The sequence below is a fragment of the Polypterus senegalus genome, chromosome 13 (assembly GCF_016835505.1).
Source record: "Polypterus senegalus isolate Bchr_013 chromosome 13, ASM1683550v1, whole genome shotgun sequence".
Taxonomy (NCBI): Eukaryota; Metazoa; Chordata; class Cladistia; order Polypteriformes; family Polypteridae; genus Polypterus; species Polypterus senegalus.
Window position 1 is genome coordinate 18,579,676 of NC_053166.1, and position 12,835 is coordinate 18,592,510.

The 12,835-nt window shown below is 36.7% G+C and overlaps 1 protein-coding gene across 3 annotated transcripts in view; it reads left to right on the forward strand.

Annotated features, from left to right (window-relative positions):
- The window catches only part of rgs14b (regulator of G protein signaling 14b), an 82,816-nt gene that overhangs the window by 29,140 nt on the left and 40,841 nt on the right, over positions 1 to 12,835 (forward strand). Inside the window, exon 1 of one of the 3 annotated variants that reach the window (XM_039774648.1) lies at positions 336 to 425. The exons of the other annotated variants lie outside the window; for them this stretch is intronic. Within the exon in view, the coding sequence (XP_039630582.1) occupies positions 381 to 425 (45 nt within the window). The 5' untranslated portion in view covers positions 336 to 380. Of the gene's footprint in view, positions 1 to 335; positions 426 to 12,835 lie in introns of those variants that run through there. 3 annotated transcript variants of the gene reach the window in all.

A 12,835-nucleotide genomic window follows, 5' to 3' on the forward strand; every position in this document is an offset into this window, starting at 1 on the left:
AATGATTTCTGCGACTTCCTGATATCATGCAGAAAATATGTGCCCTCCTAAATGGGACACATACTGCAAAGTATGTGCATATAAGTAGTTACTCCTGCATATTTAAAACTGTCTATAGTTGTTTTAAGTTAACGAAAAATAAGCCTAGTATTAGTATTTTCATGCAAGATGCATAATTATTAAAAATAAAGGAAGAAGTTTTGCTCACCAAAACCACATTTCCTGTTGTGGCTAGTTGCTATGGTAAAATTTCCTGTGGCAACAGGAAGCGATAGTAATTGCAAAATAAAAGGATATGAATAAGGTGCTTATGAAAAAGTGCAATTTATAAAATTATTACCTTGGAGTCTTGGCAGAGGCTGATGTTTTAAAATTAAGATATGTCAAAGAAAACAAAACCTCTTGGTGTCCCAAATGGCCACTTGGTAAGTACTTAATATATTAAATATGCTATGTTCTTATTGTTTAAAATTTAATGTAATCTGGAGTTTAACAGATCAACTCTGGCAATTCAGCATGGCTCCTGGAAGGCCAGTGTGAAGAGTGTAGGTTATCATTACAACCAATTCACTGTATTATTTTGAATCTTGTGTTTATGTTGTTCCTATATATATATATTATTAACCTTTTAAGGTGTCAGTCACCAAATTTCTCTGTATGTTTAATGTATTTTAAATTCCCTTGCTTTACTAAGTTAACAGGTGTGAGCTTTTGTTTCATTCATTTTAAAATATCTTGGTTACAAGCAATTTTGAAAAGCACATGAGCAGAAAAGATATAAAATTATTGCACCTATTTTTAGTATACAAATATTGTTTATATCTGGGTCTTCATTAATATTCATGGTGGAGAAACTGCCACTTCTAACTGAACAATTTGGCTGACTAAATAAACAAGAATATATAAGAGCAGACTCGTAAGATCAATCATTTAGCAATTTTTGTTAAATTTATGTTTAAGCAATAAACATTTTGATTATTTCATTTTATTGTGTCAATCCAGATACTTGCAATAGTATTTAAGCAGTAACTTAATGTAAACTACCTGATTATTGTTCACAGCAGAGAGTTACATTTTTATTTTTACCAGTCAATCAAATTTATAGTATATGGAAATGTATGCTGAATGCTGTAGTATGTTTATAAAGAAATCCACATAGCTCATATATAAGACTTCACATAAGCATAACTGTCAAACTATGGAACTTTTAGAGATCGTATTAAATTAGTATTAACTTGATAATGCTGTTTTAAGCTCTGTTGCTTTGTCACAGTATAGGTTTTAATATTGTCCGTCCGCGATTTCTCATTTTTTTCTTAAAATCCAAATCCTGAAGTATTTTACATAAATGTCGCTTTGTGAAGTTCATTAATATTAAATAACATCCTGGCATGATCATTGTAGTTTCGAGTTACAAAAGCATTATCCCAGTTTCTGACACATTCATTTTTGTTAAAGATTTATTACCACCTTTGCGTTAAGAGCATTTCACAAACTCCATTAAGGCCAAATACTACTGTACTGTTTACATCCTCTAGGAGAACTTAAATGTGTAATTCTTTTTGTAGCCTGTTTTGGGTGTGGGCATGGTTATTGCCAGCAGTTATCTGCAGCTTTAACGCTTGCAGCAAAATTGAGACTAGACATAAAATGTTAGTGAATGTATTCACATCATTGCACAACATATTCTGATACATGAATTAAGTTTGTGTTCCTTTATTTGAATGTAGTAAACTGCACTAAAGAAACTAGTTGAGTCTTATTTTTAAAACCTGAAGCTGAGCCTCTTGTACATGTCATCTGGGGTTTTTAATACCTGAATAGCTGAATCATTTTATGAATCTAGAGGTTTTTAATTTTTTTTTTTTTAAAGTAATCACATATGAAACCGAATGGATAATGTAAGCTTTCATTCCCTAGCAAAATACATGTTTTCTTGCATCTAAACACCTTAATGTATGTTGTATGAAATCAACTGTCTTTTATCCCAGGAACATACCCACTAATTATGTTGACAATGCCTAAATACATTTTGGACAATACATTTATCAAATAGTAAATCTGCTTTTTGCTGACAAATTCTTTTTGTGTTTGTGTAAGAAAGCATACTGGTTTGGAAGTATAATTGTATCTGACTTTATGGCTTGCTTTCTTTCTGACTTCAGTGTTTTACTTCTTGAGCATGATTGCTAACAGTATTTCTACCTGGTCAGACCAGTAAACCATGGACTTGAACTGCATTCTTAAACTTTTTCTCCCTAGCTCACTGATAAAGTTAATCCAGTCAACAGATGTGCAATACACAATTAATCCGCCAGAAAAAGTGGCAAGTGGACTCGCAGGCAGTCATCTCCATAGCAAGCATTTTACAGTATCTGGTGTTTTCTTAGGGTGTTTATAGAGTTTTTACAATTTTCAGTGACCTGTAGAATATCATATGTCTAACTTTTAGATATTATATTTGCTAATTTCAACCTGTTCAGCTCTGCTTACACTTTGCTCTGATTGAAAGTTATATGTGAAATCCACTCCACCATATTACCCCCATTTAAAGAGCTTCTCGTTCACTGTAAGCCTGTTTTGGGCAGGTATACGTTGTGGCCTGGTGGTTAATGCAGTATCCTTTAAATCACATGATTTCTGATTCAATTGCTGCATTTATTCCTTTTCTTGATATATTTTTCTTTTTCTTTTATGTAATGATGATGTAAGAAATTGTATTATGAATCCTTTCTTATCAGACACCTGGATAAGTTACTTGGCTACAGAAAGGTGATACAAAATGTAAAGTGTTTGTTTAATGCCATTTCGGCACTGTGAAGTCCTAAAAGAAAATGAAATGCAGTGAATTGTCCTTAGAATATATTCAGTACTGCTTTTACATATCAGTCCATCAAAATAAAACATTTTGTTTAGTTTAAAGAAATTGGGGTGGAAATGAATGAGACGGAGAAGCTGTGCTACATACATATCATTAAAATAGCCTCATAAAAGCTAGTGCTCAACACTTTTTTATTTTCCTGTTTATTATATATTCTCTTTTCTTTATAATTAAAATATATATAAGAAGATAGAAATGTCCAGCCAGATTTACTGGGCTTATTTCGGTGAAACTTTTGGGCTATATAGAATATATGGTGAAAGCTTCAGAAAAATTCTTGCATTTCTTCTGGTCCTTAAATTCTATTATGGGAGTATTTTTGGTCGCAACTTGCTAATGGGATGTGGTTTACATTGTGAAGAGTTCATCTTCAGGTGCGCTTGATTGTTGGCATGGCATTTCTCAAAAGAAAAGTATTGAATACTACTTCAAAACTTTTACCCTAATAATAAATAAATATAAAGAAATTTGCCATGGAACTCCTGGGGTTGGCAGCACGGTGGCGCAGTGGTAGCGCTGCTGCCTTGCAGTAAGGAGACCTGGGTTCGCTTCCTGGGTCCTCCCCACGTGGAGTTTGCATGTTCTCCCCGTGTCTGTGTGGGTTTCCTCTGGGTGCTCCGGTTTTCTCCCACAGTTCAAAGACATGCAGGTTAGGTGCATTGGTGATCCTAAATTGTCGTGTGTGTGTGTGTGCCCTGCGGTGGGCTGGTGCCCTGCCCGGGGATTTGTTCGTGCCTTGTGCCCTGTGTTGGATGGGATTGGCTCCAGCAGACCCCTGTGACCCTGTGTTAGGATATAGCGGGTTGGATAATGGATTGATGGATGATAATTTTTGATAGGATGTAGTAAAAAAAAAAACAAAAAACGAATAGGACTTTGAAGACTTTGGCTGAACTTCAAGGAAGATGCATTTTGGTGTTATGCTTCATATAAAAGCTTTCAGGCAGTGTATTTGGAAACACCCTTGGTGATATCAAAATAAAATACAGAAAAGCTATATAATTTGAGTGTTCTGCTGGTGTTCTTGTCAGTCCTATTTGATCAATCCCAGAATTTTTTTTAAATATCTCCCCTTAGGAAAGTGTGTGTGTGTCATCCATTCAGTCGTTTCTGACCTTCGGCGATTCTATAAGCTAGCTCTCGCCATGCTTTTCGATCTTGCACAGCTTCTTTGAGCTGCGTTATGCTTATGCTCGTGTCTGCTTTGATGGTGTTAAACCAACGACTCCGCTGACGGCTGGGTCTTTTTTTGCCGCTTACCATCCCTAGCATGACCGATTTTTCTAGTGAATTTGATTGCATTATATGGCCGAAATAGGTCAGTTTGAGTCGAGTGATTTTTCCCGTCTAACGAGATGTCTGGCTTTATGCGCTCTATCACTTCTTTGTTCATTACTCTTGCTATCCATGGAATGCGGAGTAGCTTTCTCCAGCACCAAAGTTCAGAACTGTCGATCTCCCTTCTGTCGGCTTTTTTCATGGTCCAACTTTCACATCCATACATGGTTATTGGAAAAACAATTGCATAGACTAGCCTGCATTTAGTGGCAAGGCTGATATCTCTGCTTTTCCAAATTTTTTCCATGTTTAGCATTGTACTTCGGCTGAGCGCTATCCTTCTCTTTAACTCTGAGCAAAGTTCTCCGCCCCGGTCGATGTTTGAGCCTAGGAAAGTAAATTCCTGAATACATTGTATTTCCTCATCGCCGATTTTTATTTTGATGTTGTTGACTGCGGTCGTCATTATTTTTGTCTTTTTTTAAGTTCAATTGCAAACCCATTTTTTCGCTTTCGTGCTTGATTTTCATTATCAAATCCTCAAGTCCCTTTTTCGTTTCGGCCAACAAAGTAGTGTCATCAGCGTATCGGAGATTATTGATGTTTCTTCAATACAATTTATTCTTTAAAAAATAGCATATACAGTATACAGTTTATCCAGTAATGATTAGACTATATTGAAGTGTCATGAGGAGTATAGAAAATGTATAATGTAGGTCCTCATAGAAAACAAATTTTAAAAACAAAGAACATCACTGTTAAACGGAGGTGGTGGGAGAGGTGATTCCTTCAGTATGCTGCAGGGCTGCTTAAGACCTCCAGGGTGGTGGGAGGGAGGGAGAAACCATACCAGGAGAAGGAGAGATCCTTCATGTTGTCAGAGTGGCCACACGGTATATACAGTACTGCATATTCAGGTCACACTGTACGAATGTTAGACAAGGACTCCAGCAAAAGCAAAAGAAATGTGATTTAGGTGAAAATATATACTGTGCTTTTCTTGGACACTAGGAAAAGAGAACCCAGCAGCAGACATGAATACCTCATCTCTAATTTTAAAGAAATATTGACAAGACCAGGGAAGATGGGTAAAAGTTCAAAAGGACGTCCTAGTGCTAATTTTCTCTCATTGATTGAAGCAACGAACTGTCCCCTAATGGCACTTTAATCATTTTAAGGAAAACTGAAGATTTAGAGGTGCCGAGGCCTCTAGCATGACATATTTGTAGTTGTACAAAGGTACTGTGAAATTCTTACTAGTATATCCAACAGCTTAGTGTGACTCCAGTGCTTGGCCATGTCAGTCTTTTGGGTGAGAGGTGAAAGGTTAAAAGAAGGGTATTTTGGTATAGGTGTTAGGTGGGCAAGTGTTTGAACCTTCCCATCTGGCAGTTGGGAATCCAGTAACCTGCAAATATTTGCCAAGTATTTTGTGTTTTTGTTTTTTTTTGTTTTTTTTTTAATATACCACCCCCATGTATTTTATTATTAAGTGCCAGGTGTGGTCATCTTTAGCTTTCTTCTGCAAGCATAAAATGGTCCACCTCCTTTCACACTTAAGGAAAACATTTCTAATACCCTTGAATTTTAAATGGAAAAGGAATGTACACATTCTGTGTATATAGTCTAAAGCCTCTCCATCCTTTATGGTCACCTTATCCGGCCTTACAAAATTATAACTTATCTGTTGGGCAGATTAGACTTGGAGAAACTAGGAGAAGGTCGTGAAAGCAAAATTGTGCACGAAGGCCAAAAATTAAAAGCAAAATTCTGTGTCAGTGTTCAAAGCTTGATACACAATTGATGAAGCATAATGGTTTTAGCAAGCAGTTGAAAGGCAAGGATAGCCACAGAAGACCTCTTGTTCAATTGTGCCGAGGTCACAAACTCCAAGGACATTCCCTTAATCTCCATTGTGTGTCCTAACAAGGGCCACCCAAAATGGCATGAAATATACACAAAACAAAGTGGCGACCAGATCCATCCAAAAAATTGTAATCCAAACAGACTGGAATAGCAAAAATGCTAGAAATTAGTTCAGGGGCTCAATAAAAGTCAAAAACAATTGTTGTGCAATTACCTGCTTGTCAATCAACTTCTGGATCAAATCCTGACTGATGGCATCCCATTCTTGCATAATCAATGCTTGGAGATTGTCCGCACTTGTGGGGTTTTTGTTTGTACACCAGCCTCTTGAGGACTGACCACAAGTTCTCGATGGGATTAAGGTCTTGGTTTAGGCCCATAAATTGATTGACAGCAGGCCCCAGGTTGAATTGCAGAGGTCTTGAAAAAGAAGGGCCAACACTGAAAATATTGAGTCTTTGTATAAACTTAATGTAATTGTCAATAAAAGCCTTTGAAACTTATGAAATGCTTGTAATTCTACTTCAGTATACCATAGGAACATCTAACAAAAACATCTAAAAACACTGAAGCAGCAAACTTTGTGAAAACCAATAGTTGTGTCATTTGCAAAGCTTTTGGCCACAACTGTATGATTCTGAGTATATGATGTAGCAGTCCAAAAAATTGCACCATTGTGCCACCTCCCTTTATGCAGACCTGTGGTCAACTTTTTTTTACAGTTCGAGCTGCGTTAATTTCTGCCTGTAATTTAAATTATTTAGCACAGTTAACCAATCAGTGTATAGTTAAAAGCTTTGTCCCCTTTTTGTTTTATAAACTCTTTACCATTCAGTTGCTCATCATTTGTCTGGTTCGCACTATTAAAGTAAGACTTAGAGACAGGGTTAGGGTTCACCATGACACAAGCAAGCCAAACGTATTGGTCACGTTAAAGTTACTGCTTTACTTCATGTATTTATCATTAGAGGAATTTGTTTTATAGCTTTTTACCTTGTTTAATCTGCTACCTGTCATGAATTATGAATGATGGAACAGTAGTGCAGTCATTAACACTCTGGAGTTTGCACAGAGTTTCTTCCAACATGCCAGAATTATTGTGAATTGGATTGTGGATGGAAGTGTGTGGATATAAAATCCTGAATGGAATCTTGCTAGAACGCCGGGTATCCACCACAACAAATTTGGCATTCAGAAGGGGGTCATTGTGTGTTCACATGTGGGGATGATATATGATTACAATGTAAATAAAACTGACAGTATCTTTATTTAACATGGTTTTGTACTGTAGGCTCAATATGTAGGTAATAAAACCCTTCGATAAAGAAAGTTAAACCGCATCAAGGGTAATTTAATGTATGGCACTGCTATGTTAAAACCTACACATACAAAGGCAGATGTCTAAACATCTGAACTCGCCATTAAAAGTGTTGAACTTGATGATTCAGAGAATTAAATATGTAGGCAGTAATTTTTACTTGGTTCAGGTTTTTTTTTTTATTGAAATCCTTTAGTATTAAAATCATGAAAAATAAATAAAGTTAAGAATTATTTTTGGCAGAGTAAATGTGTCTGGGTGAGGGGATTTGATCCTTGCAGGCTTCCCAGTGACACTTTCTATTCCCTAAGAACTCAAATCACTCTCAAAAGTGCAAACACTTTATGGATTCTTGTTTGGCTCAAGCCTGTGAAGAGACACATTGGAGAAGATGGATCAGGTCTGACCTCACTTTTTGGAATCTTTGGTTCTGCATTGCTAAAACAAGCTCCAGAAAACCAGGTCCTGGAGGGTGAAAGATTGGTGCAGATGCTGAAAATGCAGTGAAGAGCACAGGTGGGCAAATTCTTGAAAACTCCAAAATCCCAAACACTCCCCATAAAAAGTAACCTAGATACACCATCTTGCAATGTGTGCAAGACATAGTTGGAGATTAATACTTGGACATTGCTGGTCTGAAAATTGATGTATTACAAAATATTTTAAATGTTATTAATATAACACATACCATAATGTATACAAAAACCTGTACGGTGGATAGAAGCTGTTTCTGAATCTACTGGTGGTTGGTCATGCACTATTGTGCCAGATGGGAAGAGTGAAAAAGGGGTAGATTTCTGAGGTTTTTAATAATACCGTTTGCCTTTCAAAGGCAGTGGGTGTTGTATGTCCTTAACAGACTTTAGGTTGCAGGTAGTAGGCTGTGCTGTATTCACCACCATCTGTTTTCTTTACAATCTAACGATGATGGAGGAACTCAAAGGTTAATAAAACATAAGAAGGTAAACCTGGCTGGGTTTTCTTTAGAATGCATTTTCACATGTTTTGAATAAAGCAATAAAGCTTTTTTGGAATCCACCACAACCCCCACCATAAGCTGTGAAAATGCTCCATTTATTCCTCTACTGTAAAGTAAATTTCATTTTTATATTGTAGAGACAATAATTAGACTAAAACTACTGTAGCTGTTACAGCAGTAATATGTGCAGGGTGCCAAAAAAAAAATCTTAAGTTTTTTTTTTTTTTGTTTGTTGTTTTTTTCCCCCCCTACCCCTCAAACCTCTGCAACATTTCTAATGATTTTACAGTTATGTTTAGCACAGCAACTTGATTTTTTCCTCTGAATATTCTTAATGCATTTTAGTTTTATATGTTGAAAACCTATGATGCAGACTTTAACAAATTTGTAAGCATCTTATTTTAGAACCATTTTGTCCTTCTGAAAGATATTAATTGCAATACTATTTTACAGGTAAAAGCATACATTTGCAGCAAAGTGCCTTCTTACATCTCAAAGACTTTGACTTTTGAGCATTTCTACTGTTCAACTTCTTAAATAGGAAGGGGGACATACCTGAAGGCAAGAATCCCTTTTCTGTTCAGTAGTTTATGTATCGTATAGAAAAAGCTTTCATTGTACATGTATAATGTCATCCCATGTTTTGGAGATTTAAGCTTCCCTTTTACATAGTGCAGGGGTTCTCAGCCTGTAATACACGTACCACTGGTAGACCAAAAAGAGTTTGTGAGGGAACACAAATTTCGAAGCTGAAAGCAGTGTCAGACAGAGAGAGGATTTTTGTAGTTTTTTGTCAAGAAGCATAAAAATCCTCTTGTGTTTTCAAGGCAAATAAAGCTTTCATTGTTAACATTTACACAGTTATGGAATTGGTTCAGAAAAGAAATACCACATGTCTGCATGTTTTGAGAGCACAATGATGTAACTAAACCATTGTCCGTTAAACTGTCACACGTTTGAATATAGGAGTTGAATTGATGGCCAGATTTAATCACCTTTTAATAAAGCACCATACTTGGCATTAATAAGTAAATGGAGGATTTGCATTCATCCTCTGATTGAAATGAACAGGTCTACCATTGTGTGTCCAGCCACTCATGTACATTATAACCATTTTATCCAGTTTAGGATCTTTGGGAGCAGGTACCTATCCCAGCTGCACTAGGTGTGAGGCAGGCACTGTTGTGCAGTTCAGATTACAAAAGGCAAATAGAGTTGACTTGTTCATTTGGGGAGATTAAGGCTGAAACAAACTAAAAGTAATAGTCAATCATTAAAAGTCCATGTAAAAATGTTACACTGAATAGTGTAAACCAGTGTAGATGGGTCGATTTAGGTCAATTTTGGAATTCTTTCACTTTCTAGGTAGATTGTGGTGCATCTTAAAGTACTGTATATGATATTTAAACCTGGGGAAAAACCATAGGAGAATTTGGTGTTCCTACATCAATATGAGAAGATTGAGCAATGACAGCTTTTAAAATGTATAATTTATCATAAAATTTAATGTTTCAGTTGCACACCAAATCATTTAGCTCTTATTATTATGGGGTGGTGCAGTGGTAGCGTTGCTGCCTCGCAATTATGAGACCCGGGTTCACTTCCCGGGTCCTCCCTGCATGGAGTTGGCATGTTCTCCCTGTGTCTGCATGGGTTTCCTCCGGGTACTCCAGTTTCCTCCAACAGTCCAAAGACATGCAGGTTAGGTGCATTGGCGATTCTAAATTGTCCCTAGTGTGTGCCCTGTAGTAAGCTAGCGCCCTGCCCGGGATTTGTTTCCTGCCTTGGACCCTGTGTTGGCTCGGATTGGCTCCAGCAGATCCCCGTGACCCTGTAGTTAGGATATAGCGGGTTGGATAATGGATGGATATTATTATTATTGTAAAGCACTTTGAGCTACTTTCATTTATAAAATATGCAATATAAACAATCATTGTGTGATTGTTATATTAGGCCAGTTTCACTGAGTCTTCAGTACTTGTAAAGCAATATTATTTTCCACCAGCACCCATTTCTAAACATATTTACTGTTTTTATATAATTAATGGTTCCATCTCTATTGTCTGAACCTGTGCAATCCAATTATTGATTCACTGGTAGTTGGTGGCGTTGGATGCAAGGCATGATTTAACTATGTCCCATCACAGTGGACAGTCATACTAGGCCAATTTAGACTCGCCATTTAACCTAACATGTATTTCTTTTGGTTGAAGAAGTAAACTCTGAGAACCCAAAGAAAAACCTGCATAGATATAGAGAGCTTATACAAAGTCCATACTGTGACCAAGACATAATTCATACTGAAACCTTTGGAGCTGCAAGGTAGCAGTGTTGGCCATCATTCTGTCCTCTGTTTCTGGTCACCATTAAGCAAAAATTTGTAGCAGCACTGCTCAGTATGACAGTAATTCCTAACATGAAACGCTCACAGAATATGCCTCTGATTTCAATCAGGTCTTTGTTTGAGACCATACCCAGAGGTCTAGAGTTTGAACAAAAGTAAAATATAGCTTAACTTTTCTGTCACATTTGTGTGGTCAGTATTCCTACATAAACTTTTTTTTCCTTATACAATAGTTTTACTAAACATGCTTTTTCTGTCAAAAACCCATACAAATAAAAAAATAAAATAGAATATGGAGAAAAGAAGTACGCAAATCCTTACCAAGAAAACTGCTGCTGTGGTGGTTTGTTTCAAGAATTTCTTCTTTCACAACATTAACTAAGGAGAGAGTTTCACCAGAGTGAAATAAATTTGACTAATTAACTTTGGATTTCTGATATTTCAGCAGTTGATCAGACATTTTGAAGTCCTTTGCTTATGAGTGGTGATGACAGGAACTACCATAGTATTTTGAAAACCTAATTAAAAAATAAATTATCCAGGTACCATTTCAAATACAGTTAGAAAATGATGCATTTTGAATATGCTTCAATTACATGGAATACATTTGTGAAAAGCTTATACAACATGGTCATTTTTCTAACATGTTTCATTTACTGTATCTTTGTAATTGTAAGATGCAAATCGCAGACAGAATGCTTTAGTGTATGACATTTGTCATTCATGTATGTACATAAGCAAGCATTTTGTTTGCATTCTGTGTATAATCTGAAGATGTTCAACCGTAAAACAGGTTTGAAGTAATACCCATTTCATGCAGTTGAATTTCAGGTTTTCTGAAATTACCGTATTTACTCGTGTACCACTTGCCCTTGTGTAAGACGCACACCTTAATTTTTACAAAGAAAATCGCGAAAATCGTTTTTCCCCATGTACGACGCTCGTTGTGATTGTATAGGAAGCGTTTAGAGAGAGTGCGATTGAGCGAGAGAGAGCGCGAGTGCACGAGCGAGCGACAGAGAGAGCGCATGTGTGCGAGAGAGAGAGAGTGAGCAAGTGCACAAGCAAGTTAGCAAGAGAGAGTCAGCAAGCGAGAGAGAGTGTTAGTGCACGAGCAAGCGAGAGAGCGAGCGAGAGAGAGTGCGAGGGCTCAAGCAGAAGTAAACATTACAGAATTACATTTCCTTGTGTATGACGCGTACCTGATTTTCTAATGCTAATTTTCAGGGAAAAAAATGATAGACTACAGCCAAACATGAATTCAGCCAACATTATTCTCCTGTTAAAACTAGGCAAAGATCCTATATTTCCTACCAGCTATTGCCCAATTTCTCTTATTAATGTTGACCTGAAAATAATTTGTAAAGCCCTTGCAAAAAGATTAGAGAAGGTAACCCCTTTCATAATACATCCAGACCAAACTGGTTTCATTAAGGGGAGACATTCATCCACAAATTCACGTAGATTACTCAACTTAATAGACTTTTCTTATAGCAGAAACATGGAAACCAGTATATTATCTCTCGATGCAGAAAAGGCTTTTGATAGAGTTAACTGGAAGTTCTTATTTGCAGCTTTACATAAATTTGGTTTTGGAAACTTCTTCATAAACTGGTTAAAAATATTATACAGTTCACCAACAGCATGCGTCAGGACAAATGACCAAACATCAGATAGCTTCTGTCTTCAGAGGGGGACCAGGCAGGGATGCCCTCTCTCCCCCTCGCTATTTGCTATCTTTATTGAACCACTAGCAGCAGCAATCAGGCAAACTACAGTTATTAAAGGCATAAAGTGTAAGAACATAGAACATAAAATCAGTCTTTATGCAGATGACGTGTTACTTTTCTTCAGAATTCTCAATCCTCTCTCTCCCAGGCAATTGAACTAATAAACTCCTTTTCAAGAGTTTCAGATTATTCAATAAACTGGTTAAAATCCACAGTTCTTCCAATTAATTTCTCTTTTGTCAATTCCCTTAATACACAATTGGAATCAGGGAATATTACATACCTGGGCATTCATGTCTCTCCCAGGCTGGCAGATCTAACTAAACTAAACTACATCCCACTATTAAAGAAAGTGGAAGATGATCTTGCTAGATGGAAATCCTTACCGATATCACTTATGGGGAGGGTTGCCACAATTAAAATGATGGTTTTACCAAGA